General features: G+C 45.0%; 1 protein-coding gene across 12 annotated transcripts in view; it reads right to left on the bottom strand.

The window, feature by feature from the left end:
* The window catches only part of CELF2 (CUGBP, Elav-like family member 2), a 342086-nt gene that overhangs the window by 41229 nt on the left and 273796 nt on the right, over positions 1 to 27061 (bottom strand). For all 12 annotated transcript variants that reach the window (XM_015569971.1, XM_015569972.1, XM_015569973.1 and 9 more), the window contains exon 9: positions 25257 to 25391. In XM_015569971.1, coding sequence (XP_015425457.1) covers positions 25257 to 25391 — 135 coding nt within the window. The remainder of the gene's footprint in view (positions 1 to 25256; positions 25392 to 27061) is intronic.

Genomic DNA, 27061 nt, shown 5'->3' with positions numbered 1-27061 from the left:
AGAGAAACATTGATGAGAGGGAAAATATCAATTGGCTGCCTCCTGCACACCTGCAACCTGGGCTGGGCATGTGACCCAACCAGGAATTGAACCGGCAACCTCTTAGTGCATGGTTGATGCTCAACCATTGAGCACACTGGCTGGGCTAGAACATTTTTATTATTCCCAAAAGAAACCCATACCCTTCTAGCACTGGAAACCACTGATCTACTTTCTCTATGGGTTTGCCTATTAACATTTCATATAAATGGAATCTTAAAAATATGTGACCTTTTGTGACTGTCTATTTTCACTTATCAAAATGTTTCCAAGGATCATCCATGTAGTAGCCTGTGTCAATGCTTTCTCCCTTTTTATTGCTCAATAATATTCCATTGTATGGAAACACTACACTTTGCTTATCCTTTCACCAGCTGTGGGCATTTTGGTTGCTTCCACGTTTGGGCTATTGGGAATAATGCTGCTATAAGCACTGTGTACAACTTTTTGTGTAGACATGTTTTCAGTTCTCTTTTGTACACACATAGGACTGGGATTGCTGGGTCAGATGAGAAATCTTTTTGTAGCAACACCAAACTATTTTCCAAAGTACTTGTACTCCCTATCCTTTTTATAGCTATTATAAAGCAGCTATTATAAATATGTTAAAAAAACATGAAATGAAACTGTGCTTAAAGAATTAAATAAAGGTATAATGATAACATTTCATCAAATACTAGAGATAAAAATTACAAAATGAACAAAATAGAAATTCTGGAATTGATAACTGCTTCTGTAAATAGCATTACAACTATCTTTCATTTGCATAGGTTTACAATCTGCTGACTTTTCACACAAATCATCTTTATCCTGTTGATGAAGATAGAGGCTAACCTCAATCCTGAACCACAGCTAAATGAAACCTGTGGTCTGTTTCCAGCTGTGAAATCGATGTGAGTATGGAGCTTCCTTTCCATCTGGCCTGGCAGGAACTTCCTCCTCGCCCTGGATGCTCTTGCCGGCGGGAGGCGCCCTGCTCTGCCTCCCAGGCCACCCAGCACTGCTTGCAGTGCCCCTGGCTTGGGATCCCTTTTGAGTGAGGCCAGAGCAAATGTCTAAAAGTTGAATTCCACCTTGTCATATTTCTGTCCATGTAAGACACTGGCTTCTGACACCTCATTATGTGTGTATCTTTTCTTTCTCTTTTTAAAAATTACATAGAATCAAACCAATGTTTCTAGTCCATTGATATTATAAATCTTTACAAATACAGACAAAAGCAGAGACAACAGCAGTACAAACTCCCATAAACTCATCTCCACATTCTAGAATAGCTGAGAACCAACTCAACCCCCAAATCAAAGTGTATTTTAAAGCAAATCTCAGACCTTATAACATTTCACTTCTACGTAATTTCATAAGGAACTCTTAAAACTGTGGACCTTTTCTTTTACAACCCCAAAACAGTATTAAACCTTACAAAATTAGCAATACTTCCTTGGCTTTGTTATTGATAATACCTTGTTTAGGTATTTTTCATCTATGTGTATGAATAAGATCGACCTTTATTTGACCTTTTTGTACTGTCCTTAGTTTCACTGGGAGAATGTCCTTATTTTTCCATTCTCTGGAAGAGACAGTATAAGACTGAATACGTAAGGAGACATATGTGATACTTTCAAACAATAAAGAATTTTTTTTAGAAGATTGAATACGTATAATTTAAATGTTTGGTAGAACTTGCCAGTAAAAATGATCTTGACTTGATATTTCATGATGGTATGGCTTTAAAATATTGATTATATTCCTCTAATAAAGAGGATTATTCAACTTTTATTTTTCCTCTTGAATTAGTTTTATTGAGTTACAGCTTTCTAAGAAATTGTGTATTTTAAGATTTCAAATTTATATTGGCATGAAAGCCTAAGGTGCTGTTGAAAACAATAGAAATCTTGGTGGTGAGCCATTAAGAGGAGAGTCACAGCTCCCTAACAGCAGTGATAGGCCAGCTGGGGGCTTAACAGAGAGAACCAGAGACAGAGGCAGCTAAGAAGAGTCCTCCTGGGGTCACAGCAAGCTGCAAGCAATGGCCTTGAAGAGGTTCCCTGTGCAGGGGTCTGACCTGAACCGAATCAGGCTGCAGGTGCATTTTATGACCAGGGCCATACAACTAGAAATTAGTGGAGGCTAACGACTGGATGTGATAACAATAGAAATCGACCCACAGAAGGGAGATTGGGCAGAGAGGCAGTCAGAGAGCCATTTGGAAGAGTCATGCCATTTAAAAAAAGGAAACATAAGAATGTTACAACCCAAAGCTGTGTCCCGTGAGGAGTGACAGCAGACACATTCAGTAGTAGAATAGGTCTCCTTGAACTAGTCTAGCTAAGTCACTAAGCAAATAAGCAAACAAGAATAAATTGGGTCTGGAGGTGGGGAAATAGAGTGAGAAGGATCAGTGTCCAGAACTGTTATGACATATTACCTAAAATGTCCAGTTTTAAACAATTATGGGAAGTGCAAAGAAACAAGAAAGTGTTCTTGACACAGCAAGAACACAGGTGACAGAAAGTGTTTGAGAGGGTTTAGATACTGTACTTAGACAAAGACACCAGGCAACTATTATAAATATGTTCAAAGCTCTAAAGGAAACCATGCTTAAAGAAAAAAATGATCCAGCTGGTGTGGCTCAGTGGTTGAGCATTGACCTATGAACAAGGAGGGTCATGGTTCAATCCCCAGTCAGAGCACATGCCCAGGTTGCGGGCTTGATCCTCAGTGAGGGGCATGCAGGAGGCAGCCGATCAATGATTCACTCTCATCACTGATGTCTCTATCTCTCCCCTCTCCCTTCATCTCTGAAATCAATAAAAATATATTAACACATTGTTTGCGGGTAGTTTTTATCACGCGCTAACAGGTGGCGCAGGCCATTTTTGCGCAAATGGCAACGTTCAGTAAAATTATGATAACTTTAGTTTACGTATTTATACATTACCCACATTCTACTGCTAGTCTATAAAAAACGTATTAATACGTATCCCGCGCTCTACTACTACAGTCAACGTAAAATGTATAAATACGTTTCCTGCATACAATGTGTTAAAAAAAGAATTAAAAAATGTATGCTGATCATGTTTTATCAAATAATAGAGATGGAAATTACTAAAATGAACAAAAAGGACCTTCTGGAACTGAAAGGTTAACTACAGAAATGAAAAATTCACTGTGGGGCTCAACAGTTGATTTGAGCAGGCAGAAGACTGAAGCCATAAAAGTGAAATAGAGGAACAATTTATAACAATACATTGCTGGGTTTGGAGCATACAGATGTAATGTGTGTATAACAGAGATGTGGCACACCATTAATCACACTAACATACATGTAATGGGAGTACCAAAAGAAGAGAAAAGAAAAAATATTCAAAAAGACAATGACCAAAAAGTCACTAATTTTGATAAAAAACATTAATTTATACATATAAAAAAGTCAACAAACTACAAATAGAATTAAACAAAGAGATCTATCCTTAGACATGTGATAGTGAAAATGCTGAAAGCTAAGGATAAAAATCTTGAAATCAGCAAGAGAAAAAAAAGACTCCTTATGTATAAGGGAGTTCCAATAAGATTAACAGCTGACTTCTCAGAACAAACAGTGAACCAAAAGGTGGCAGGAAGGCATATTCCAAGTGCTGAAAAGAAAAATCTATGACTTAAGAATCTTATATCCAGCAAAACTATCTTCCAAAACCAAAAGAGAAACGACGACACTCCTAAATGAACAAAATCAGAGAATTTGTGGCTAGCAGATGTGCCTTACAGGAAACACTAAAGCGAATTCTTCAGGCTGAAAACAAATGATTCCAGACAGTAATTACAGCACACACACACACACACAGACCAAAAAAACAAAACAAAACCCCCCAAACAAACAAGCCCAAAGAACACTGATGAAGTAATTATGCAATTATAAAAGACAGTGTAATTGCATTTTTCCTCTTGTCTTTTCTTAACTGATTTAAAAATCAATTGTCTAAAAACAATATGTATATAATTGCATTGGTTGGGCCTGTAACCTATGGAAATGTAATATATTTGACAATAAAAGCACAAAGGCGGTTGTGAGGACAACACTGGAGTAAGGAAATTAAGCCAGATGGTTAATCAAAAAGAAACGAAGAGAACAAAAAATGATAAATAAGAGGGTTACAAACAAACTCTGTTGATATATACTTGCTTCCCTTTCTTCTTTCAGTTTCTTTAAAAGATAGCAGGTTGTATGGAATAATATTTATAACAATACATTGCTGGGTTTGGAGCATACAGATGTAATGTGTGTATAAATAATAGCACAAGGGGAGGAGGAGAGAGTTCTGAAGGAGATTTTTGTATTTTACTGGCATGGAGTGAGCATAAATCTGAAGTAGATTCTGTAAGTTATGGTGTGTGTTGTAAGACCTAGGGAAACCACTAAGAAAATAAAATTTGAAAATATTGAAAAAAATCATGAAAGAAATTAAAATATTATATTAGAAAATATTTACTTAATGAAAAATAAAGCCATAAAGGTGAAATAGAGGAACAAAAAGACATGTGACATACAGAAAACAAAAAGTACAAAGGCAACATGTAAATGCAACCATATCAATAACAACACTAAATGTAAACGAATTAAACAATCCAACCAAGAAGGCAGGGATTGTCAGATTGGGTTAAAAAAATAAAAACTAGTCCTGGCTGGGTGGCTTGGTTGATTGGAATGTCATTCCATGCACCAAAAGGTTGTTGATTTGATCCCTGGTTGGGGTGTGTTTGGGAGGCAACCAATCGATGTTTGTTCCTCTCTCTCTCTTTCTCTCTCTCTCTCCTCTATAAAATCAATAAAAAACATATCCTTGGGTATTTAAAAAAACGAAAGAAAACCCCAAACCAGCTCTGTCTATGCCGTCTACAGGAGACACACTTCGGATTCAAAGGCACAAATGGGTTGAAAGTAAAAGGATGGAAATATATACTATGCAACCAGCAAGCATGGGAGACTTTCTAACAATCTTGGATAAAGAGAATTCGATCAACTGCTTGCATTGCAAAGGACCTTAACATGCCTTCATGAAAATCTATTTTTGTTTTGATGAAATGTAGCTAAAAAAGGACTCCAGTGCAGGTATACAATGACTGTCAGAAAACTCTTATGTAGTTCAGGCTCTGTTCTTTACCTCTGTCAGACTCCTCATTTAGATCTGAGAGAAGGGAGAGGAGTGGGAAGGAACCCAGTGAGAAGATGGGATACTCATGCACAGCACAGAACATGAACAGGAAGCAAACTGGGATGAGGTGTGGAAGGGAGCTAATGGGTGACTGGATGAAGATATTCTGGTACTCGTCTGACAAACATGTGGGAGCTGCTGCTATTGTCAGAAAGGCCCCCAGTCTCGGTCGTCACACGCACCAGTGATGGAGAAGTATGGGTGCCAAAGCACTGAGAGCAATCACCTGGAGAAGCTGCTTATCAGGAAGGGACACCCCACATTCCTAAAGTTTTATGGAGCTGTAGTTAGGATGCTGTTGTGGAGTATTCAGTGTGATTGCTGGAAACACAAACCTCTGACAGGGTCTTATTACCTTAGTCTCCGCAGCTTAAACTTTTCAGACCTCATTAGTCTCTAATCCTCTGTGCCCTCCGTCTAATCCAGTGATGGCGGACCTCTGACACGCGAACTCATTTTTTTGGTTGATTTTTCTTTGTTAAATGGCATTTAAATATATAAAATAAATATCGAAAATATAAATATTTGTTTTACTATGGTTGCAAATATCAAAAAATTTCTATATTTCTATATGTGACACAGAACCAGAGTTAAGTTAGGGTTTTTCAAAATGCTGACATGCCAAGCTCAAAAGGTTCGCCATCACTGGTCTAATTTATGAGGTTGGTTAGCATGGGCATCCCCGAGGACCACAGGAAAAAGTGCCCTAGCTTGGCCCCAGAGATAATGAAAAATGAGCCTATAGCTCTAAATAAGTAATAAATATTACAATTTCATCATCCTCTTCTAAAAACAACACTGGAGGCAAAATGGGGTTGTAGTGAGAACTGAGTGCTTTGGACTCAAACTGTTTCCTGCTCTTCCCAGGCTTCTGTTCCTTCATTTTTAAGTGGAGAAAAAACGAAACAAAACAAAACAAAAAAACACACAAAACCCAACTTAAAAGGCATGAGGATTAAGTAAAGTAAGCCATGTAATGAACTTGGCATTGTATCTGACACCATTTGGGGATTTTTAGGTCCTCCATTATTGGGTACAGATGGAGCTGAGCCTAGACAGCATATATTTCATAAAACAACAAAAAATTGGATAAGACTTTCCCCCTTTAGTCTAAACACCTTCAATTACTGATGAGTACACAACCAATGGTGTTTTCCTGTTGAATGACCCTCTTCTATCTCACATGAAGTTCCAGAGGGGAGCCCACGTGCCAATCCATGAGGCCTCTCTTCCTACAAAGGCCACGGCGGGCACCGCTGGCCACAAGGCTGCCCGCTGCTCTCTCATCCAGAGAAATCAAAGCAGCAGGAAGCAGACTCATCAGTCACCAACTTCTAGCTAGAGTCCCACTCAGTGTCAAGAGGGACAAGGAGCTGGATGACATTAGAGCTGGCTCATCTCATGCTTCATGGGTGGGTGACTTCTCACATCCTCCCAGTCTCAGATGGGTCTGAGGAAGAGGGGGTTAAAGTCAGACCCCGTGCTTGTGTGGATAAGTCACAATTTTGATGGCGAACAGTGAGCTGGAGAGAGAATTCATTACAGACACCTAAGTCATAGGAGCCCAGAGGAAGCCTTGGCTTGGAGGTGATGGGTAAGGTGGACGAGGCTAGGTAGCTCCCTGGGCCCATCTTGGGACAGATAATAAAGAAATAGCATGCAGACTACGGGTCTCTATGTCTTGGTTTTCCATTTATTTAAAAACTCAGGGAGACCAGCTACACTGAACCAAGACCGAACAAAAGTTTTCTGCCTTATTATGATGTGGTTCTTGGGTGGTCCCTGCAGAAAGATGGGGGCAGGGAGAACAGGAAGGAGAGGAATCAAGCATGAGACTAATAGCTTGCCTTAAAGTGAGAAGATGCCATGTGCTTCAGAGCTTTGGACAGGACTCTGAAAATTTGCCCCAATTTCAGTCTAAGTTGGAAGAGACATCTCGACTGCATATCTAGATGCCTTTAAGGACCTTTTGATTTTTAACAAGTAGTTTATATAAAGCAAAAGAAAAAAATCAATTTTGTCACATGGCCATCCTCAACTAAAACTAAATAGTCAATAGACCCAAGGCACAACAGAGACAAATTAAATGCCACCAACACACACACTTGCCTATTTCTGGGTTGGCAGACTGGCAAGGTGCTGCCTAGGTAATTGCATTCCGCCCACCTAAAATTCCCTCGCCTCCACTGAGAACTGTATCCTTTGCTTTCTCAATTAAACTGTTTACAGAAGGAGCATTTCGGGAGAAGGTGGTACATAAATGTAGGATCATAAACGCCCACAGCACTCTCTCCGTGGAAGGCCGCTCCCTGCAGAGAGAAGGGTCACAGCCCAGAGCAGAGCAGTGGGGGAAGCTGAGCCGCCTCACCCGCTCACGAGTGGCACTAACTCGTCACGCGTTGCTTTTGTGCCTGTTTTACCACTGGTTAAAACTCCCAATCAGCCCAGAGATGTTATGACTAGCGGGCTAACCAGGAATAAAATGGTCATGTGATGGCCGGAAGGCATGTTTTTATTACCTCACATGGTAACATAGTTCTGTGACTTTTTATGAAAAAATAAAATGTGTGAGGGACAGTGGGGTGTTCGTGAGGGGAGCTGGTGGGTGAAAGGGACGCTGGTGGTGAGGATGTTCAACTTTGACCTAGTTTCAGAATTTCTTTGCTCCTCTGACCAGGTTAGTTCACTCCTGGAAGGACTCTAAGCTGAGCAGTCTCCAAGCAGCCACCCCGCTCTGGGGGCTGAGTGCTTTCTCTTCAGGGCTGAGATGCACCTTAGATGAACAATATATCTGGAGTTTGTTGGCCCACGTCAAAACTGCAGGTCCCAGACAGTGGCTAAGCCATCAGGTCCCTTGCTCTGCGAGGGGGAAAGAAAGCAGGGGAGGGAGGGAGGGAGGGAAGGAAAGAAAAAAAAAAAAAGGAAAGCAAAGAAAAAAGGAAAGGAAGGAAGGAAAGAGAATAATGCTCCCAGGGCCCGCGAGATAACCGCTGTCAGATGGGACAGAGCTGAGAGTTGCACTTGCCCATGCAGCTTAAGTTTTTCTCTTCCTGAATCTCCATCAGTAACAAAGGACAGTAGGTCTTTCACACGTATTCATTTCAGGGTGGGTCCTTCCTGGCAGCCCATGACCCAGACATGGACTCATCCCCGCTCTGGAGATGAGGAAGCAGAGGATTGCCCAGTGCGCACGGGTGTGGAGCCAGGATGAGGGGCCACACAGAGCCTGCCACCCAGACATGTAACGTGTGGGGGAGGGGTGGTTAAGAAAACTTTCTTAAACCAACCCAAGTAACAAGCAAACCTACTCCTAACTTTAAAAGAAAGTTTCATTTATTTTCCTCTTACGTTTATGTGTGCCAGAGACACATGCTTAGTCTTTCCTCAGCTTTCCAGAGGAAAGGCCCTCACCCCACTTCTCTCTCTGCTTATGGATAATTGGAGGACATCCCCCCCAGCCCTGATCTCCCTGAGGGAGGGTAGTGACTAACCTGACTGGAGGGGTGGGAAGGACCCAACATCCACAGTGGCTGGTGGTCAGGTGACACCAGTGGGTGCCTGACAAGAGCCATTCAGCTCTCTGGTCCTTTTCTGTCCCAACTCCCGCGTTGGTGGGTAGGCAGACTACACTTGTGCGGGTCCTTGGGGCTGTGCTTGGAGCGGGAGCTCAGCAGTGCTGCTGTGTTCTCTGTGGTAGGCAGAATAATGACTCCTTCCCTACAGATGCCCATGTCCCGATTCTGGAACCATGACTATGCGAGGCTACGTGACCAAGAGGAAGTCAAAGGTGCTGCTTGCTCGAGAGATGGGGGATGATCCTGGGTCATCTGGGAGGGCCCAGGTCATCACAGGGTCCTTGTCAGTGATAGAGGAAGTGGAGAGAGAGCCAGAGCAGTAATAGAAAATTCAGTTGTGCCAGGAATAAAGCTAAGCATGATGGTAACTTATACTTACCGAGTGCTTGCCATGTGCCAGTCATTGTTTTAGGGATTTTATGAGTATTAGTCCTTTAATCATTTATAACTATCTTATCAGGTCATGTGTGGAAGGTCACACAGCTATAAGTGGTACAGCCAGGATCTAACCCAGCTGTCTGGCTCCAAAGAGTTAATATTATCCTGTTACTGAACTTTAATTCCTATTCTGCACCTTGCACATATCTTGTGGCTACTGGGGAGATTTACTGGCAGAAGCAATGCATTTGCAGTCAGTCAGATTCACCCCTACTGTTCTGCCTTGTCCCTTTCATCTGTAAAACCTTGGGCTTGACTTAGTGAGGGTTAGTAATTATCTGCCCAACTGGAATAATGTGACTCAGCTCCGAGAAGTGACATGATAATCAAATAATCAAATGAGGAGGCGCTGATGTCTGATAACTAGTAGATGATCAATACGCATTTGTTGGGTCCATATCTGAAGGATGAGAATCTGGTTATCCTGTCCTCAGAAGGAGGTATGACATTGTTTTCACATCATTTTACAACACTTGAAGGTTCGACATTTCCCCCCCTAGCGAGGCCGCTGCATGGATGACAAATTTTGCAGCCTTTCTCATTAGTCTGATCATCAGGAAACTCAGCCTGTGTGCATAGTTATGAGAGTGTCCAGGCCTGAAAGTCAAGTTGAGTGAGAAACAGTTGATAAAAAGGTACAATTTAGCCTAGAGAGGAAGAATACTAAAGGAAGAGACAGTCTTAGGTTTTGACATCAGAAAGATATTTTTTTTTTATAGCTCAAGAGACCAAAATGAGGATCAGTGGGAGATAGCTATAAGAAGGCAGATTCAGTACAAAGGAAGTGTCAGCGGATTAGAATTCTTCCAAAGTGAGCCCCACAGACTCAGAGACAGGTTCCCCCGTCTATGAAATATGAAAGCCGGAGGCCTCCGATGGTCACGGATGGGGTTCTGAAGACCCTGAGGCTACTATGCTTGGTAGCCTCGGAGGGCCAATAAACTCACTTTTGAAAAGCTCTTATTGTTTCTACCAGTGCCAAACACCCACCGGCTGCATCTCCTGGCAGGGGAACAAGGTCTGCAAGAAGGCACAATTCTACTGGTTCAAGGCTGAACTTGGGTGAAGATTCCAATTTCCATTGCCCACAGCACAGCTGAACAATGAGAAAACCTCAGGTCTAGTTAGAGACTGCAGACCAAACACAAGCCTGATCAATACAGAGTGTAGCGTCTGCCTTCTCCTTTCCCAGGAATGCACAGAGCAGCCGCCCCACTGAGCACACCCAGCTCAAATCCTGAATGACCGAATCGCGGGGAAAATGACCACCGAGAGAAAGGCCAGGCTTGTGTGGTGTGAGCCCCTCTGACCCAGGGCCAGGGAGGCTGAGACGCTCTGACGGCCACTGGTCAGAATCGCTCTGCCTGCTGGAGGCAGGGAACACAGTGCGGGCACATTAACCATGCACACATTTAATATCAAAGGCCACTTTTTAAAGAATGAACAGTCTAGGACTTCCTGCAGCAGGGTTACCTGGAGGTAACCTCAGACCCTCTGAACTGAAATCTCTGGTGGTGGGACCCGGGAATCTGATTTCAACAAGCCCTCGTGGTGTGTCTGGCTCAATGAAGCCTGAGGACTCCCGGTCTCAGGGCTGTCCAAGTGCAATGTCATCAAATTCCACCAGGGCTGTGGGGAGCATAAGGAGATGAAAGGCTGCGGGGGAAGATAAGGTATGATAGAAAGGGGAACAGATGCTAGGGGGCAGGAAACCCAGAGCAAGATACTATGTAAGAGTAGTAAGTTATGACACAATCGTCTATGCAAGAAAACCCCGCAAGGAGACAAGCTTACAGAGAGCAGGAGTTCTGCCTTATTTTCTAGAACCTACAAGAGTCACTGACACATCGTGGGCACTAAATATCTGCTGAGTGAATAGATGAAAATTCTACTGGAGACGCCATGTCCGGTTTCTCTTAGGACGAGGCCAATCTGTAGGCCTGAATGAGCTGGACAAAGGGCATCCCATTCCACCTCACGGCCTCCCAGAGGGCTCCTAATGGCACACTGAGCCGGTGGCTGAGTGAAAGACGCAGCAAACCATTCCTTTTTGCTTGCATGCCAGAGAGAGGGTGGGTATTGTAAGAAATAGAATCAATGAAGCCAGTAGCAGCCTTGTCACCAGGATGGGGAGAGAGACCCTTCATGCCTCTGACACAACTTATGCAGGAGGAGCCGGGAGCATGCACAGGGCCAAGTTCAAAGACCACCCTGATAACCCGCCTTCTGCTTGAACCAGAATCGGGGACACACAAAGTAAAGGCCAGATAGAAGGTGGGGTGATGAACATGGTTCCCACTTGGGGGGCAAGGCTGCCTGCTGACTGTGGAGAGCTCGGCGATCCCTCCACCCGTTCACAGATCCCAGATCCACAAAGAGTAACTACGTGGCCATTCGGGGTTGTCAGCCTTTCACACTGACCACTTCTTCATCTACGTCGTCCTTCCTACGTGAACCTGCCCTTTCCTCCTTGTCTGTCACTGCAGGCCATGTTATCATCAAGGCCGACCCAGAAGCGGCTGTGCTTTCTAGGAACCAAAAGCATTTATTTCCTCATATTAGCTCTCTTCCCATTTCTCCTGGACAGCACAAGTTGGGTTTTTTTTTTTTTTTTTTTTTTTTTTTGGTTTGTTTTTTTAAGAAACAATGAAACAGCATTAACAGAGACAGCAAGAATCTGCCTTCGGTACATTCATTAAACACTTTCCACAGAACAATGGCATGGTGCAAGCACAGTGAATTTGTGGGTTAGGACATAAAATAGCTGTAAGCACAGAAAATTGCCTGCATCAACCAACCAGACTTCAGGACACCGGAGCCTGCGGTTGTGTTCTGCCTCAGACGAGCTCGGAGGCTGGAGTCCAACAGCGCAGGGAAGACTGCGAGGACATAGAATAATTAAGCAGCGACACAGGCACTATCGTTATGAGCTAATCACAACCGTAGGGCAGTAACAGTACAGTTTCTCTTCTCCCCTGGGGCCTAATTATTCCACAATAACCACACCTCTCATTTTATTTCATCTCTAAAAGATTTATTTTTGAGGGCTGGGAGGGTGGGACTCGGAGGGATGAGACAGGGTAGGAGGAGGCTGCTTGCAGTACAGATGGCGCTGATAGGTGCTGAGGTGTGATCTCACTGCTTGACACCCTGTAAAAGGCACACCTCCCGCCTGGTAAGCATCTGCATTGCCTGCTTTCATGCCACCACTTCCAAGCCACGAGGAGGCTGGCGAGCAACGTGGCGGTGCAACAGGGCCGCACAAGCCATTACTGGTTCTCTTCTAGGAGACGGGGAAGGGGAAATGCTCAGTGTTTGAACTCTGAAGGCAGTATTCTTTGATGATACACATTTTGGAAGGTGAGAGAGCGCTACAGAAATGGATGTGGATAGTATCACACTCCTAACGTCCAAAGCAGTCCCACAGTTTTCGTCACTTTCATTTCCACGTGCTTGGTGGAGCTCTCACTAGCTGATTTTCTAAGACAGAAATCTACTTTATTAGTTGTCACTAAATCTGGTTACCTCCTTAATTAACCTTATTTTTAGTAACAGCCCTCCCCTCACCCAGCCCCATAAAGGGCAGACACTTAAAGAATTAAGATGAAATTTGGGCCGTGAGTTTGAAAAAGCCAGCTTATATAAACTCAATATTTGGATCTAACAGGAATGGGACAAAGGAAAGAGAAAAATCAAACCTGCTTTCTCTTCCAATGGTATTTTGCTTGTAATTTAACAAAATAAATAAAAGTACAAACCTTCCCTTAGCTGACCTCAGATGTTTGTTTAACAGATGGTCATGGACACAGATTGAAAAAAAAATGTTAAGTGATTTCCTCATGAGGCTGAGAACATGTAAATGCAAAAATCCAGAGGTATAGTTCGGGTTCCCCAGGAGTCCCTGCTCGAACCTCTCATGGTGGTACCCCTGTGCGTCACCCCACGTGGGTCATGAATGAGGCACCTGGCTAGGTCTTGATAATTCCTTACAACCATAGAATGTGATGGTGTGCCCAGGCTCCAGACTCTACAGAGAGAGTGAGAAACACGCACTTCCGCAGGAGGCACCCAAACCCGTCTGCATCCTGGTCTGAGGAGGTCCTGGAGGAGGGGCAGTCTGTCCAGACAGGTACACACTCCTTTCTAGGGGGCAGATCTTCCTATGACGCCCAGGTTGGCAAAGGGTTGGGAGACTGTCCAGCAAAGCTCTAGACTGGAGAGGCCGTGACCTGCAGGGCAGGCCAAATAAGCTGCCTCCCCACACAGCCCACCCACCTCCCAGCGCAGCCCCAGGTGCTGCCGGACACAGAACCAACAGCTCCCCTGGGCTCTGGGCTTGGCTCCAAGGGGCGACAGCCACACCGCAACCCTGCCTGCACGTGGTATCTCGGTCGGTTTACTCTAATAGTGCCACGTGCGCCTTTGGTAAGTAGGGTATGTTGGTCCTACAATCTCAAGTCAAATTTCCCACTGTGAAAGCAAACAACTTCACTTCACAACTGAGAAAACGAAATAAAGATGAAATGATTTGCTCCAAATCATAGACTTTCAGCTCTTGGTCAAGATGTCCACAGCCTCTAGAAAGAAAATGAAACTGTAATTCCTCTCTTATTTCTTTAGGCTAAGGATTTTCTAAACCTCTGCTCTGGGTATGAACTTGGTTTGGTCATTTGTAGATACTGAAATTCTTTACCTGTATGTGATGCAAATACTTTGTCTTAAATTTTTTTACATCTTTATCATTCCTGACTTCTGCTCATGCCTCAGAGGCAAATGCATTCCCTCTGTTAAGGCCACACCATCACTTGCTCAGCATTTACTACAGGTTTCTGGCCCGTCACACATATTAACATGTGTACACATGGTGGGGACATGGTGAGGAGAGCTGGAAAGGCAAGGCCCAGGGCTGCTGGCCAGGAGCTTGGGGCAGAGCCCTCCCCCCAGCACAGGAGACACCCTGCAGGGCCTTACAGCCGTGCTCCACAGGGGAGTTTGACTCTACCCTCCAACCTCCTTCTGACTTCAGTCCATCAATTTTCATCTCTTGCTGGCCTCTTCCTTTCTCCCTTTGTTCTGGCTTCTTCTCTTCACCTTAGAAATGTTTACGTTTTCCCCATCTTAAACTTTCTCCTCCTATTCACCCAACTTTTATAGACTTAAAAAAAAAATCACAAATTTCACGAAAATTCCATATGTCCTATGTAATAAAAGCATAGTATGCAAATTGTTCCCTCAACCAGGAGTTCTTCTGGGAGTTTGACCGGGGCAGGGCCGGCCAGGGAAGGGAGGGAGGCCGAGGTGGCAGCAGGCGGCTGGGGGAAGGGAGGGAGTCCCTGGCCGGCCGCTGCCAGCTGCTAAGGACTCTACCAGTACACGAATTTCACGCACTGAGCCTCTAGTAAATATATGTCTCGTATCCCTTCTGTCTCATTGCCTACAGAACTGTGGCATCTGCTCTACCACTGTAGTGAACTGGCCACCCGTTAGGGTGAATGGACCCCATGCCAAATTCAAGTATAGTCCTCCCCCTTATCTGTGGGGGATAAGCTCCAAGACCCCGGTGGATGCCTGGAACCATGGACAGAATGAACCCTAAACATACTATGTTTTTTTTCTACACACTTTATGCACATTTTACAACTTCTCTTTGGCATATTTGAACTGCCAACATCCCTACTCTCAGGCTCTGGGGCCACCGTGAAATAAAATAAGGGTGAGTTGAACACAAGCATGATCCCAGGTCAGCTGAGCTGATGACTGAGATGGCTACTAAGTGACTAAAGGGAGGGGGGCATATTATAGTGTGGAGACACCAGACGAATGGATGGTTCAGGTCCCAGGCAGGATGGAGAGGGACAGTGCAAAATTTCATCCTACTTCTCAGAACGGTGCATAGTTTAAATTTATGAATTAAATTTATGTTTGGAGTTAGGGGAGATGGGGGGGTGGGAGGGACTACAGAACCTCTTTTCTCCTCCCACCTTGAGCACAGTCCTGCTCCAAGTTCTCTTGCTTGGTTTCCCCGACACTGTGCTACCTGGGAGCTCCTTCCACCACCTGGTTCTTCCTTCTGACCCGCAGACAGTCACGGCCAGACTGAACACCCAGTCCCTTCTGTTTTGTTGGATGATTCTAGCTTAACGATCTCACCCATCCCAAGAGTAACTCAGCCTGCCTCACCTCTGCAGTTCATTCTTAATGCATTACTTCAGCTCCGGTCTCCGTGATAAACTCGAAGGTCAGATAGCCAGGTGCCTGTTGGGTGCACTTAAAGGGAAGGCCTGTTCGCACGTGCAAAGCCCAATCAGCTTCCACACAAACCTTCCCTCTGCCGCTCTCCTCTCCGCTAATGGAACACACTGTGCCACTGGCCCCTCAGACTAACCACGCTCCGTCTTCTTCACTCCTTCCTCTTGTTCTCCCATATCCGTTCAGTACCCAAGTCCAGCACTGACATTCTCGTGCTCAAAATCCTATGAGAGAGTCCCAGCTCCTTGGCCATGGCTTCAGAGTCTTCCATGAATATTCTTTCCCACACCCCTCATCCTTGGGAACAACTAAATTCTTTTTTTGCATTTTTTAAATCTTTGACACATTTTTCTCTATCTCCTACTCTGTTTTTACCTTTTGAAATCCTACCTCATCTTATAATTTTGGCTCCCAAGTCAGCCCTTCTATTAAAAATGTCCCCCATTTCCTGAAGATGAAATCGCTCCCGTCACTGACACCTTATGCCTACCTGACTTTCCGCTGTCCAGCTGGACTGCCCAGGTTCGTGCGTTTTGCTTATTTTTTTGTATGTGGCCACTGCAAAGAGTTTATAGCAATTCATGGGGTTAAACCACATAGGGACGAAACACTTCTACTTGGCTGCTTTTGAGTCGTCATACATGGGCCTTGGATCATGAACCTCAAGGGAGTTGTGACCAGAATAAAGTTTTGTTGCTTTCTCATCTGAAACACACGTAAACAATGAACACATGCCTGTACCAGTGTGAGCAGTGATACATGGTTAGAACAGACAGCCACACCGAGACTTTAGGGGGAGACAACACAGAACGGTCCTGCTGCACAGAAAACACACCTCTGAGCTCATGTGCAACCCGAGGGCACCTGCTGTGGCTCTGCCTGCGGCGCAGGCGACTGCAGGGCCATATGTACAACGAATCACCAGCACTTGACACAGCGCAGCCACCAGAGCCACTGAAGGCGCGCGCACGCACACACACACACACACACACGGACACACACACACACACACGGACACACACACACACACACGGACACACACACACACACACGGACACACACACACACACACACACACGAAGCATGAGAGCCAATATCTGAGGATATTAAAAAGCGCGCCCAGAACAAAGCGCAGAGTGTCAGCCCTCTGAACGAATGGCCGCCCACAGGACGTGCGACCCAAGCAGTGGTCAGGGCAGAGGTGGAGTGGGCTGTGTAACTCTGAGTGCGGGCTCCGCAGTGGGATATAAACCATAAACCTCCCCCTCAGCTTCCTTCAGCTCTAAATTGGTTCAGGACTATTAAGAGACCTAGGGCAGGGCATCTCATTGCTTTAGGTGCCATCCAGCCACCATGCAAAGTTGCTCTGAGGGCAGGAGGTAGGGACCGTCTGGCAGGTCAGACGCCAGAATGAATTCGAGGACCTACTGCTTTTCTATTTGGACCAAGAGACTTCTCATTTTCTTGAGGATAAGCGAAATTTAAAGGTAATTCTACCCTAAAATGCCCAGCCCATGACGGGGCCGTCAAAACTCCTCGGTTTGGGAAGGATTTGCATGTTTTATATTGTCACCCTAGAAACCGGATGACCAATACCAAATACAGAACCATTTACTAGAAAGCAGACCACTGCTGATTATTTTTAAATGGTTTAAATGCCTAGAACTTTTGAAATATTTGATTTTCATGAAATGCTTCTCTTAAGAAGCCACAGGGCAGAGTACCAAGCATGTGTCTCACTTTTCCCAGTTTTGTGATTTACCTAATACACCCTAATGGCTAATACTGCTCCCAGAGCTCATGCTGCATTAAATGTATAGAAAAATGGGACAGTTTACAGAAGGGGAGAACGTAGCGAGAGAAGGCTCCCTCTTCTCCCCACTGTGGTCTTACACAACCTTTTAACATAAAGTTCACAAAAATAATGGTTGTGAAAAGTGTTCGCAAAGGGTGTAAAAGTTATTGTTGATGCTTAAAGGCCAATGAAATCGTTTTACTATAGGAGGAATTTAGTAAAATAATGCTTTTTAAAAAGCTAATGCTAGAATATAATCTACACAAGGACAGGGACTTTTGTCAGCTTTGACCACTGATATGTTTCAAATGTCCTAGAATATCTCAGGTACATAGCAGATGCTCAATAAATACTATTGAATGAATGAAAAATATATTGGAAAATTATAGTCACTATAGTGACACTTTATGGAACATTTTACATAATGTCAAATCTCCATTAACAGTTATGAAAATAAAGAATGAGTTAACATGTGGAAACCTCAAAAAATAAAAAAAATAGCACAAAATGCTGGAACTTTCAGGAAATGAGGGAAGAAGGGGATGTCAGTTCCCTTTCGGTAGCAGTAGGGGTGTAAGCTATTTGACTGATTTGACCCCACAAATAAATAGCTAATTTTAACAACAGCCTGAATGAAACAATGAACCATCTAGCTAGTGACGGAGAAAACTGTTTTGAGATTTACTTCCTTTCCTTGAAAATAAGCCATGAGACAAGACGGGCCTCAGGAGAACAATGGGAGGGTCAGATAACTCGTCCTGAATTAATAAACACTGAAGTGTATGTGACAAACTCCCTGAAAAGTTAAATGGGGAGGTGCACCCAGGACCCTGTAGAGTCCGCAAAGCTCTCCTAACTAAGGAGAACTTTTGGGGGACGAGCTTTCCAAAGCCCACATAGGAGTTAATAATTCTTTTGAAAATAAAATGCCTTTATTTGATGAGACTCTTCCTTATTCCACATCCTGACATCAGAACATTTTGAAAGCCAATCTTCCTAAAATTATTGGAATACCAAACTGCCCTGTTCTAATGTAAATTACTGTCGATTCATTCTTCAGGCCTGAATCCTCACTGTGAGGGGTGGCTATTTTTAGGTTACCGAGAACCTAGTCTGGGGGTGTCAGGTGGGTCACTGACCTTGCCGAAGGTCACTGTGACAGACTGGGTGTCCCGCTCAGAGATTCACCCTGGACTAGAATCAATAAAGGGCTTTTAAACATTTGTGTGAGAACATCTTCATTTTGCTCTTGTTAATGGAATTAAACACTATTTGAGTGCCTGGGTGCGAGGTACTGTTCCAAATGCAAGGGGGATTCAAGTAAATAAACCGCCCCTGCTTTGAAAGGCTCTTACTCTCTAGATCAGCGGTTCTCAATCTGTGGGTCACGACCTCTTTGGGGGTCGAACGACCCTTTTACAGGGGTCGCCTAAGACCATTGGAAAACACACATATAATTACATATTGTTTTTGTGATTAATTACTATGCTTTAATTATGTTCAAATTTGCAACAATGAAATTGGGGGTCACCACAACATGAGGAACTGTATTAAAGGGTCATTAGGAAGGTTGAGAACCACTGCGTCTAGATGGTGAGACAAGGCGTGTGTTCAAGCACTACCCCGCAGTGGGAAGGTGTGGAATGTGTTGGTAGGAGTAGGAGGAACGGACTTTGGTAGCAGGGAAGGGTACAGCCCCCGCCCCCATGCACCACACTTCAGCCTCCCCTCTGTCTCTGCCCTCAGGAGCTCCTAGTGTAGCTGCTGAGGAAGGAGTGGCCTCCGGCTCAGGTGCAGAATCAGGTAAGTGTTTGTCAGAAACGTATGACGTGCTTGCCCTGCAAAAGCAGAAGGCTAGAAAATGGGGTTACCTCAGTGGATGGACCCCATCTCTCTCCATGGCTCGAGCCCGCAAATGGCACCCTGCAGGCACAGTTAAGGGGGACAGAAGCCTCGGGGAACACTGGAAGGTTTGAGGGTAACTTCTGGTGCCTCACTGCTCCTCCAGCCATCCAGCTGGCGGCGGCTTTTCTCCACACTGAAGGGGCCACTCCCTGTCCTTCCTGTGTGAGGAGTGTGGGAGAGGCCCCAGTCACGGGAATGCACCCCCAGACTCTTAATCTCAGTCCCCAGGGAAGCCACACCTTTTCTTGGGACTTTAATGTGTCTGTCACAGCTTTCAAGGAGGCAGGGAACATCTGGAAGATGAGGAAGCAACATTGACTAGAATTTCAAGTGAAAACCATTTGAAAAGTCAATGGTGGGAATGGAAAAATGCTCCCTTAGCATTTTAAAATGCTTTACACGATCGACAGAAATTATCTATTATCTCAAAGTGTGCACTTGATTGAGTGCACTTAAAGAGCATTTGGAAAATTTTAAAACATAAAAAACTCCAAAAACCCAAAGGAAGTAGAAGTTCAGTGAAATAATGTGGCATAGGAACACAATATTATATTTTAGACAGAAAATGCCAAAGAAATGTTCATATGTGGTATATAACAATGCTCTCACCTAAGCTCTCAAAATTACTAAGCAAAACAATATATCTACAAATATTACCTTTCTTTATGACCTAGCTGCAAGCCTTAAAGACAATTTGCCTCTTTATATCAATACAGACATATTCCTCAAAACAGGTTCAAAATTGGATAAGAAGAAATGACCCAAGAATTAATTAAATAGGAGATTGAAATAAACAAAGGAAAAATTATTATCTCTCTAATAAAGAGGGAATATGCTAATTGACCCTCACACTGTCACAAAGATGGCGGTGCTCACAGCTAATAAAGAGGAAATATGCTAATTGACCCTTATGCTGTCGCAAAAGATGGTGGCACCCACAGCCAATGAGGGAATATGCTAATTGACTGTCCCACCCCCAAAGATGGTGGTGCCACAGCCAATAAGAAGGGAATATGCTAATTGACTGCCATGCCCTCAAAGATGGTGGTGCCTACAGCCACAAGATGGTGGTGCCTAGTCCCCTTGGCTCTGCTGGGGCGGCAGGTGCATGGAAAGGCTGGGCCCGCCCCCAGGAGTCCCACAGTCCCCTCAGCCCCCCAGCCCACCTGAGGCTCAGGTAACCAGGACCGCTGAGGCTTGCGCTGCTGGCAGTGGCAGCAGCAGAGGTGTGATGGGGGCGTCGCCTTCCCCTGACTGCCGGGTCGCCTCCTGCCCCTGAGGGCTCCCGCACTGTGAGAGGGGGCAGGCCAGGCTGAGGGACCGCCCCCCCCCCCACTCCAGTGCATGAATTTTCATGCACTGGGCCTCCAGTTTATATATATAAAAGGTAATATGTGAAGTGTCCAACTGTCTGATCTGTCACTATGATGGGCGCTGACCACCAAGGGGCAAACGCTCAATGCAGGAGCTGCAGTGACTTGGCAGCGGTGGTTCTCGGGTGACATACCCCGAAACCAGACGGGAGGGAGCCTGATTCCTCACAGGGCCGCGTGATTCCACCTCTGGCTGTAGGTTATGTTGCTGCTGGGGCACTGTAGGCCCGGAATCTGGTTTACTGCACACTTGCATTTGCGTTCCACACCCTGTACAACAGCAATTTTGCAGAGTGCCCTCTCGCACTTCGGGACCCCTTGGGGATGTCAGAGAGCTAGTTTTGGTGTGATCCCTGCAGGCCAGGCCGAGGGACCCTACCTGCCAGAGGGACCCGGCTCCCTTGGCAGACGCCGGGGAGGGACCGCAGGAGGTTGGCTCCCTCCAGGGTGCGAGTGGCCCATCTCACCCAGTCCCACCCTGCTGGCCACCTTCTAATGAATTTCCTTTCAATGTGCACGAATCTGTGCACCGGGTCACTAGTATCAAAATGAAAGACAAGAAACATGATTAAGTTAGACTTCAAAAGACCTGGGATAAACTTATAAAAGGGATACTATGCATTTACCTGGTTTTTATTCTTTCATGAGTTAATTTCTTATTTTATTCACTACCATCTGATAATTGCATGAAACACTTATTCTAACCATGGGCAATTTAGAACATTTTAATTTGTATTTCAAGGCCACAAGACAAAGGAACCTACTTATTGCCTAAGGGGATTTTTTTTTAACAAAAATTAAAGCTTAATCTTTCATGTTTTAAAGCATAGATGGTTTAAAATCATTTATAATAATGCTGTAGGGAGACTGTTCCTGGCAAAAATTTAAATGATAAATTTACAATTAAAAGAATTAATAGTTTAGGGGATTGAATGCCCCTTTCCTTTCTAGATAGATTTGTCTGACTCATAAGAGACATCTTCAAAAAGAGGGCAAAACCAAGGCCTGTACAGGAGTGGTGCACTTCAGTTTGACGGAGTTGCTCATGGAACAATAGTAAGCCTGGCTTTTTATTATTTAAGAAAATAAGCAATGACATTGGCCTTGGCAACCATTTTTTCTCCCCATAGGAAATTGCTCCGATGAAGTGGAGAGCCATGAATTCTACTAACCACGTTTTCTGTGACTTTGAAAGAGTCCCTGATGGAAATTAGACAAATAATTTACTTTCACTTAAACGCCAGATTTTTTTTTAGTTACACTTAAGAAAAATAATTGAAATGTAGATTTAAATCGTTTCTGCTGCTACACTTCAGGATTCTAATGAAATACTTTCAGCTATTATGCAAAGCATTCCTCAGTGGAGGGAGAAAAGCCACTCTCCATGATTCCTGGTTAGCAGAGGCTGTGGAAGGACAGCTCTAAGAGCAAAGGGAAGGACACCTTGCTGGGGGTAGACAGGAAGGGAGGGGATCCATCTCAGGACACAGGGTCCCTTTCTGTAAGGCCCCAGGAGAAATCTGAAAAGGGTCAAATATATTTAAAGTTCCTTAAATACTTCAGCCATCTTCCTAGGCTGCCTAAGTACACTGCATCTTAATCCCTGGCCAGTGTGGCTCAGATGGCTGGACATCGTCTTGTCCGAGAGATTGCTGGTTTGATTTACAGCTCTCCCTCTCTTTTCCTCTCTCTAAAAATCAATAACTTTTAAAAAGAAGGTTATACCATATTTGTGCTCCTGGCAACATTGGAGGGAACGGATGTGGACCTCACCTCTCATCCTGCTCAGCACCATGGTCTCCTTGCTAGTGTGTAATCATGACAAGCTCTCTCCCGCCTCCCAGCCTTTACCCCTGCTCAGTCCTCTACCTGATGCCTGGTCCCTAGATGTCAATATGGCTTCCCCTCCTCTTTTTTCAGATTTCTGCCGCAATATCACCTTTTCAGAGAAAGAAAGCCTCTTTCAACCCTTTTGCTTGCTCCACCTTGCTGCCTGGTCTCTCTTCACAGCATGTGTCCATCATGTGCGGGGCACACACTTGTTTGCTTCTTGTCCGTTACCCTGATGGGCTGGAAGTTGAGACAGAAGGGAACAGACTGTCCCTTCTGCTCACTGCTCTGTCCCAGCTTCCAGCGCAGCATCTCACACTGTCGGACTGTATTATCTATCAGTCACATTACCACACAGAGCACCTCCCACCTGCTTTCTCGCTCAGCTTCTCATTCTTTTAAAGAATGAAATGTTTGAATATTAATTTTGATTCCCTGGAACCAAGCACAAATACCATGACAGAAGAATATATTTTAATAAAGTCAAATGAACCCTTAACAAGCAAACAATAGGCCACATACCCTTAGCCTAATTGTCAGAATAGCAGCATAATTTTAATATAACTATAATAATACGTCAAAGTTTAATGTAATGACCCATGACCCAAACTGTGGGCTATATGGCTCCTTGCCATACAAGGAAGAGAGTTTTCATAAGAAAAAGAATTTTCTTTTTTCTACCTTGTTACCAATGATTTGACTAGTTCCTGCTGGTTATCCTATCTAATAAAGAGGGAATATGCAAATTGACCATCTCACATCACAAAGATGGCAGGGCCCAGTCCCCTCAGCCCCACCAGAGTCCCTCAGTCCTTTCAGCCCTGCTGGAGGGGTGGCAGGCATGTGGTCCAGTCGCTCCTTGTGCCTGCATCCCACAATCCATTCAGCCCAGCCAGGGGGGTGGGGGAGAGGGGAGGCGCATGGTGCAGCCGGACCCACCCTCAGCCCCCCAGCCGCCCAGGCCGCCCGAGGTGCAGGCAAGCCTCAGATGGCAGCTGCCCAGCTGCCCAGGGCTGCCCGAGACTCAGGTAACCAGGGCTGGCTGAGGCTTGTGTTGCTGGCAGTGGCAGCAGCAGAGGTGTGATGGGGGCATCACCTTCCCCTAATCACCAGGTCACCTCCTGCACCTGAGGGCTCTCAGACTGTGAGAGAGGGGCAGGCTGGGCTGAGGGATGCCCCCTTCAGGGCATGAATTTTCACGTACCAGGCCTCTAGTTATCAATAAAAGGGAGAGAAGGTAATTTTTCCAAGGTTGGAAAAATTAGTAAAATTTACTTTAGACAAAATAAAGTTAATATTGTTTTCTCTTTAAAAAGGTGCAAACCCTCTTCATTTTTAAATAAACAGCAAAGTGTTCAGATTTTGAGTGACTTTTAGTTTTTTTCTCTCCAATTAGATATAGTTAAAAATGTCAGCTTCTGACTAAAGATACAATAAAATGTGTGATTTTTTAATATAATCATTTCATAGCCTTCATAGGGGAGGTAAAAATTCTTATTTGAGAAAATACTTTCCAGTCCGATTTACAAAACAGATAGGTCAGAGAGGTTAATTTTAAAAATTGTTTTTCAGAAAAATCCTTATTTTTATAAGGGGTATTTATGGTGTCAAAAATGTTTATTTCTTAAAAAGAGTCACTATATGATTTATTTAATAACAAATGTATCATTTATTGCATTAGAGCTATAACTTAATTTGTTGGAAGAAATGACAAAGCTGTTTCTCAGGAATACCATTTGTTTCAGGAAACGAGGCCCACATAGAGGAATGGTACATTTTAAAAGACATTTTAGAGAATGAAGCCAACGCTCTATGGGCTGTTGCTATGAGCTTACAGCACATTAAGGATAAACCCCCCAGCTCTTCCTACACATCCCCTAGATTTCTCCCTCCAAACTGCACTCAGAGGGAAATGTCTTCCGCTGTTTTAGAAACAAACCGAGGGCTACTGCCTTGCTCCCTGATGTCAAAAGCCTTAAGCAAGCTGGTCAGCCGTGTGCTGCAGCTTTCATTTTCTATTTTTCTCAAAGAAAACCCCGTGCTGTTTAGATGAAAGTTTTTTCAACACGTAGCTAGTCTTTTGGGCATAGCCGGTGGAGGGTCATGAGGTTTTCAGAGTTAGAGAAAGTTTGGAGATTGTCCAGGTCAACTCCTCCACCTACCAGAGAAGGAGGTGAGGTCATTTATCAAGGTCTAGAAAATTCAGAGAGGAGGAGGAGCCAGCGAAACATTTCTTAACAAACAAATCATGGTATCCAAGCAACCACATTAGGTCTGGCTTGTATGAAAGAAAAATGGCATCTGCTTTGGAATAAGGCATCAACATATGTGAGGAAAGACTTTAAATGACACAGCCCAGACATGACCATAAACAAGCAACAAATGTGGTCCCTCTAGACCGTGGACTTTAAAGTCAAACGAGAAGAATGGTGGTGGTGAGAAATGTAACACTGCAACAACTAGGGATTTTGAGATTTAACAGAGAATTCTTAAATTGCTAAAAAAGAAAAAAAAAGAAAAGAAAAAAGAGACAGGAGAAAAAGCATGACTAAGAGATTGAAGCTCTTCATAATGGTGAAGACCTAGTAAGGATTGAGTGGACAATACATTTTTGAAACAAAATGGATGTGTGAGAACCACTAGCACGGTGGACTCTCTCAGAGAAAACTTTTTTTCCCGTTGGAAAGTAGAACACACGCACATTGAAAGTTTGGTTCTTTAAAAATAAAGAAACAAGTTAACCCCGATGCCCAGGTAAGTTCCCTGGCTGCCTGGGCACGCCTACCCTGCATGTGGCACCGGGTGTGTGCAGACCTGCGTACCCTTTCTCACGTCCTCTTACCAGGGCTGGTGAGGGCTCCCAGGGCGCTGCTCGTGGTGGACAGAGGGTTTGCGTTGGTGGTGGTGGCTGAGGTCTGGGCTGCGGCTGCAGCGGCCGCCAGCGTGGCCAGATTCTGTAACTGTAAAGCGTTCATGCCTGCGAAAGGAAGGGAAAGGCACCGTTAGCAACTGGCCCACTTTGCCGGGCAGATGACGGCAACAGAGCCCTGGGATGTAAGCCCTGGTGACTCGTGTGTCCCCTGACTTCTCAGCCCAGTCACCTCCCTATGGTGCTGCCTGTCCTACCCCAGGATGCCCTTCCCAGATCAGCTCAGGAAGCGAGACACATGCAGCTTGGAGTCCTGTGAGTGCAACCTGCTGGCAAGCACAGCCACGGGACAAGGCACTGCAGGTCATGCTATGAGGATGCGGGGGTTGGGGAAGTAGTGTCTTATTTGTCAGGTTTGCTCCAGGAGAACGGAACCGGGGAAGTACAGGAGCAGCCTGGGGAGGGGGCGGCGACTCCTGAAGGCTGTGTGAACACACCTCACACTTGAGTGTGACAAGAGCTCAGGCCTCGAGTGCCACTGCCAGGAGTGAGGAACATGTGTATACCCATCTGTCCCCTCTTGGCTCTCCAGTGACAAATGTTCCCTCTAATGTTTTAATCATAGAAACCAGATGACCAGGCGACACTGCTCACAGCTGGCGGTGCAGCAAGGGAGGCTTTAGCACTAACATGGAAACCTGCAATGCACATCTGGCACCCGTTACTGATACGCAGAGCCACTCTCATAGGCGCAGGTGCAGGGTCCTCCTCCGACCCGCCCCAGGCAGGAGCCACGTGCCCGAGGGCAGCGTTCCCGAGCTGGAAGGCGCTTGGCCCACTCGCCTGGGTCAGAGGGCACAGAACCGATGGTGGCAGAACCTCCCATCCGGGCAGCGCTGCAGCCGCACCTCACACGGGTGTGCACTTTCTGTGTGCTACCTGCAAACTCCCTCATCTCCTTGTTCTTAACTCTGGGGTCACTCATTCACCATATCTCAATTTGATGCTATTTTTGTGTATTTGTTATCTTTATAGCTAGATACCAAGCTCGTGGAGGACAAAGATACAAGATGTTGTCTCATTCATTATCAAGTCCATCTAAGCACATATGCGTACACACACATGCAGGCGCGCGCGCGCACACACACACACACACACTGCTGTCTACATAGCAGGGGATGGACAACTCTATGTAGGATGAGTTGACAGAGTAATGAACAGTACTGCCCATAGATCCATCCAAGTTCTTAGCTTTCTCCACGTTTTATCAGCTCGTCAGTATTGACAATGCATCAAGTATTGACTGTTTCCCTCAATCATTAGTTAATCTGTCCTACAAATATTTAGTAGAGCCATGTGTATTCTTCATCTCAGCACTAATGCTCCTTATAGGTCCTGGAGCCTGGCCACAACACTCAGGTGCACTACCCACTGCCCTCTCTGCTCAGGAGCCCGGCCAGGCCCTGTGTGCCCCTCCCACACTCCCCCACCGGAGTGTGCCAGCTAGTCAGGCTCCCCCTGCCTCAGCTAGAAACTCCAGGCAGCAGGATTTTGGCTCTGGAACACCACACGGGGGGCGGGGGGGGGCACTCTGTTTAACAATCGCATGGAAAGGAAGAAAATATGGGCTGAAGGAAGCAGAGATGGTGCGTGGAAAGGAGAGACTGCAATGATCCCTACCACCTGAGGGATTTGGGGAAGAGGAAGGGAAGGGTTAGATAAGGAGAACCAGCAGAGAATAGCGCATGTATGTGCCTGCCCATCTGTATACCTGTCTG

This window comes from Myotis davidii, unplaced genomic scaffold (assembly GCF_000327345.1).
Source record: "Myotis davidii unplaced genomic scaffold, ASM32734v1 scaffold226, whole genome shotgun sequence".
NCBI lineage: Eukaryota > Metazoa > Chordata > Mammalia > Chiroptera > Vespertilionidae > Myotis > Myotis davidii.
This window is presented reverse-complemented; position numbering and strand designations above follow the sequence as displayed.